Genomic DNA, 3,924 nt, shown 5'->3' on the forward strand with positions numbered 1-3,924 from the left:
ATTCCCACAGATCTGAATCAATTTATAGATTCAGTCTTCATTTTCTTAAAGGTTAACAAAACATTATCAACATAGTGTGGCTGTTCTGGACCTTTTCATGAAATCACACAATCGGTCCTCAGAAGAAATTTCTTTGCACTGTAAGATATAGTAAGATGTGATTATTTGACAATATTTTAGCATCAACTGCAGTTTCTTGAATGGAAGTCTTGTCGCATGCCTATTGCTGTTTTCAGTATTTTGATATTGGTACACATGCAAAAATTGCTAATGTTAATGCTGCTGTTTTTTGTTAAACAATAAAATCCATAAGTATTGCTGGTTTTCTTGCATCTACAACAAATTTTAAAGCTACATCTGAAAGTGAATCTGAAAAAAAAAAATTTTTTCAGAGCAGATTTATAAGATTTTTCAAATTTTTATTTGATGAAAATGTGAAAAAGTGTTGCCTGTTTCATGAAAGAAATCCGTCTTGACGTCATCATGTTTACAGTGTCTTGTTTTGGGAAACTTTTTTGTTCAATGAGCAATCAAAGCATGACTTCCTCTGTTCTCCATAAAAGGAATAGTTCCTGAGTCACTGTTGCTCAGCAAGCCCAGTCCTCAGCCTATAAACAGCTGCCTCCAGCACAGAAACACAAGTTGCATTCATCAAGGAAAAATGAAGACTCTCAATCTCAGCATTCTACTGAGCCTGGCAGTCACTGTTTACTGCTTGCCAGTATCACAGTTTACAGTGCAAGATGAAGGTTTTGCAGAGGTATGTATGTTTAATTAGCCTTTTCGTGCATGTTCTCTTACTATTTTGCATTGAAGTGCATGTGGAATTCTGCATGCTATGCTGTTAAAGACACATCCAAGACATTACTGTTATTAACTGGATACCTTCTTTCTACATCAGGTCTAAGTAGGTTATGAAGCTGATGCATATTTAACTATCTAACACTTTTTGACAGAGCTACCTGAAGAAATTCTTCAGCCTAAAAGAGGACAATGGTCCATCAGTCAGACGGGGCATCAGCCCAGTGAGCAAGAAGCTAGGTGAAATGCAACGATTCTTTGGTCTCACCATCACCGGGATGCTGGATGCTGACACCTTGGCCATGATGAAGAAGCCTCGCTGTGGTGTTCCAGATGTTGACATTGCTGGTTACTCCACATTTGGAAACAACTACAAGTGGGAGAAAAACAACCTTACATACAGGTGAAAGATATGAACAGAAAATGTGTTAGAGACTAACTGTAGGAATAGCATGTGGTCAAGTGTATTCATGTTCTTTCTGTGCTTCAGGATTGAGAACTACACACCTGACATGTCTGTGTCAGAGGTGGATGACTCCCTCAAGAAAGCGCTGGAGGTCTGGGCCAAAGTCACTCCTCTGAGATTCACAAGAATCTACAGTGGCACCGCTGACATCATGATCTCCTTTGGCAGTCGAGGTGAGTACCAAAGAGCTTTTCCTGTGTTTCCCAGTTATATACTCTACTAATTCTATCTTCATTTTATTGGCTATGATGTCCCATAAATTGTGTTAGCTTTAACAAGCTGATCAATCTTAGTAATAGGATGCATTTTGAAAATCCATTTCTCATTTGCTGATTTTACACTAATGCCTTCTATCTACCATTTTGGTTGACAAAACTGACATGAATATATTCTTGTTAACAGCACATGGAGATTTTTACCCATTCGATGGCCCTGATGGTACTCTGGCCCATGCCTTTGCTCCGGGTGCTGGCATCGGAGGAGATGCTCATTTTGATGAAGATGAGACCTTCACTTTTCGCTCAAACGCAGGTATTCATTTAATATTTGTTCATATTTGTTATTCATACACAGCACAGAGTTGTATTTTACTCACGTAAAATAAGTCAGCATACAGCACATGACTTGTTTTGATTGGACTTTTTCTAGAGGAGCTGTAACTGACCTGTCATTCTGTGTCTTTGGCTCTAGGCTACATCCTCTTCCTGGTAGCTGCCCATGAGTTTGGCCACTCCCTGGGCTTGACTCACTCTGAAGATCCTGGTGCTCTCATGTACCCTATGTACATATACAGAAACCCTGACACTTTTGTTCTGCCCCCGGATGATGTCAAGGGCATCCAGTCACTGTATGGTGAGTAGCCTACTAACTATCTGGATCATCACTGCCTGTTTGCACAAATGGTACTTGACCAAAATTTCAGAATAGCTTTTCAAGTAATGAGTGATGGTTTGCAATGTGATGTTGATTTTATTAAACCTGCAGGTCCAAATCCTGATCCTGTTGAGCCTGGGCCCACAGGAGCCCCCACCCCTGATGCCTGTGATTCAACTATGGTCTTGGATGCTGTTGCCACCCTGAGAGGAGAGATGCTCTTCTTCAAGGACAGGTATTGCAGACACTGAATGCTCAAATACTTTGATTCATACAAGATCTGACTCTGAAACTAATCCCTGTTCTTTTGTGTGTGTTTTCAGCTTCTTCTGGCGTAGCTACCCTCAGAGCAATACACCTCAGCAAAGTCTCATCACAAACTTCTGGCCTGATGCCCCTGTCAAAATTGACGCTGCCTATGAGAGCCCAGAATTAGACAGTGTCTTACTCTTTAAAGGTATGTGTTCTTTGTGTTATACTGCCACGCTATTGTCGGGTTTACATGATTTATGTTTACATACATTCACTAAAAGTCTTCCCTGTGAATTGCTCTGCAGGTCAAAAAGTGTGGGCTTTCAATGGTTATGAGATTGTACGTGGCTATCCTAAACCAATTTCCATTTTTGGTCTGCCCAAAACTGTGAAGAAAGTGAATGCAGCTCTCCATGATAAAGAAACTGGCAAGACTTTGTTCTTTGTAGGCAACAATTACTACAGGTATGTTCAAACCATGGAACTTGCAATTAATTTAGGTGACAGGTGTAGGTTGATTGTGGTTTTCAGCAAGTTTTATAAATCATTCATTACTGTCTGTTTCTCCAGTTATGATGAGGCCAAGAAGACTAAGGACAAGGGTTTCCCCAAACGGGTGGATAAGACCTTTTCTGGAATGACCGGCAAGGTGACAGCAGCTTTACAGCACAGAGGTAAGGACATTCAAGTCTGATAGTATTTTCTAAATCAAGACTACTGAAATGAGAAAATGCTTAGAGCTGCTACCCAGCTCTGTCTGACTAACATCTAACATCTGTACTCTGCAGGTTTCACATACCTCTACAGTGGACCCAGAATGTTTGAGTACAGCCTGGAGAGTGGGAGGTTGTTCCGTGTGCTCAGAAACAACTACTTCTTGAGTTGCAACAACTTCTAGACCAGTTTATTATTGAGGTTGTTTATGTAGCCTGTCTGAATGAATGCACCAGAGAAAAAAAAAGTGGCCATAAAATGCACCTTATATAGTTTTTAAAACTGCTTCAGAATAGCATGTTCTAATGTCAGCCATTTCTATTCTAAGTATTTTGAGCTCTGTTTTATTCTATTTTATTAATGAAATAGTCACTGCTGTGATGTTATTTTTGTTACTTTTATGTTTAATGTTAAAGTTTGCTGTTTAACTGTGAAACATGTTACATAAAGCAATTTAACACTGTTACAGTTGTACATCTATGCATAATTGTACGACACTGTGATGGAACATATAAATGTTTGTCTATTTATAAATGTGACAGTGAAATGGATTCAGCAAATAAAATGTGAGTACATTTTAGGTATGTTTTGTTGTTATTTTGCTGATGTACTGTAGATAAACAGATGATGTAGTGCTGCTTGCTATGATATTGCTTTGTGGCTGACTTTGTTTTGGGCTTCTATGAAGAACAAGATACATGCAGATGTTACCACTTTTTACAACTCGTGCAAAGTTACAGGTCACTGAAATATACAGGTGATTTACAATTTAATAGTCATTTCTATACATATACATATATAATACATTTAAGAACACA

The 3,924-nt window shown here is 39.0% G+C and overlaps 1 protein-coding gene across 1 annotated transcript; it reads left to right on the plus strand.

Moving 5' to 3' along the window:
• Positions 1-590: 590 nt before the first annotated feature.
• LOC109972871 (collagenase 3-like) lies at positions 591-3,657 on the plus strand. The gene is made up of 10 exons (XM_020622076.1): positions 591-760; positions 957-1,204; positions 1,292-1,440; positions 1,670-1,798; positions 1,958-2,119; positions 2,252-2,375; positions 2,464-2,597; positions 2,698-2,857; positions 2,963-3,066; positions 3,181-3,657. Exons 1-10 carry the CDS (start codon positions 662-664, stop codon positions 3,288-3,290), a joined length of 1,419 nt encoding a protein of 472 aa, XP_020477732.1. The 5' UTR covers positions 591-661; the 3' UTR covers positions 3,291-3,657.
• The last annotated feature ends 267 nt before the right edge of the window (positions 3,658-3,924 follow it).

This window comes from Monopterus albus, unplaced genomic scaffold (assembly GCF_001952655.1).
Source record: "Monopterus albus unplaced genomic scaffold, M_albus_1.0 scaffold272.1, whole genome shotgun sequence".
NCBI classification, from domain to species: Eukaryota; Metazoa; Chordata; class Actinopteri; order Synbranchiformes; family Synbranchidae; genus Monopterus; species Monopterus albus.

Coding starts and splice junctions, on each gene's coding strand:
- LOC109972871 (XM_020622076.1), top strand. CDS start 662: ATGAAGACTCTCAATCTCAGCATTCTACTGAGCCTGGCAGTCACTGTT. Junction 1,441..1,669: donor GATCTCCTTTGGCAGTCGAG/GTGAGTACCAAA, acceptor TCTTGTTAACAG/CACATGGAGATTTTTACCCA. Junction 2,598..2,697: donor CAGTGTCTTACTCTTTAAAG/GTATGTGTTCTT, acceptor ATTGCTCTGCAG/GTCAAAAAGTGTGGGCTTTC.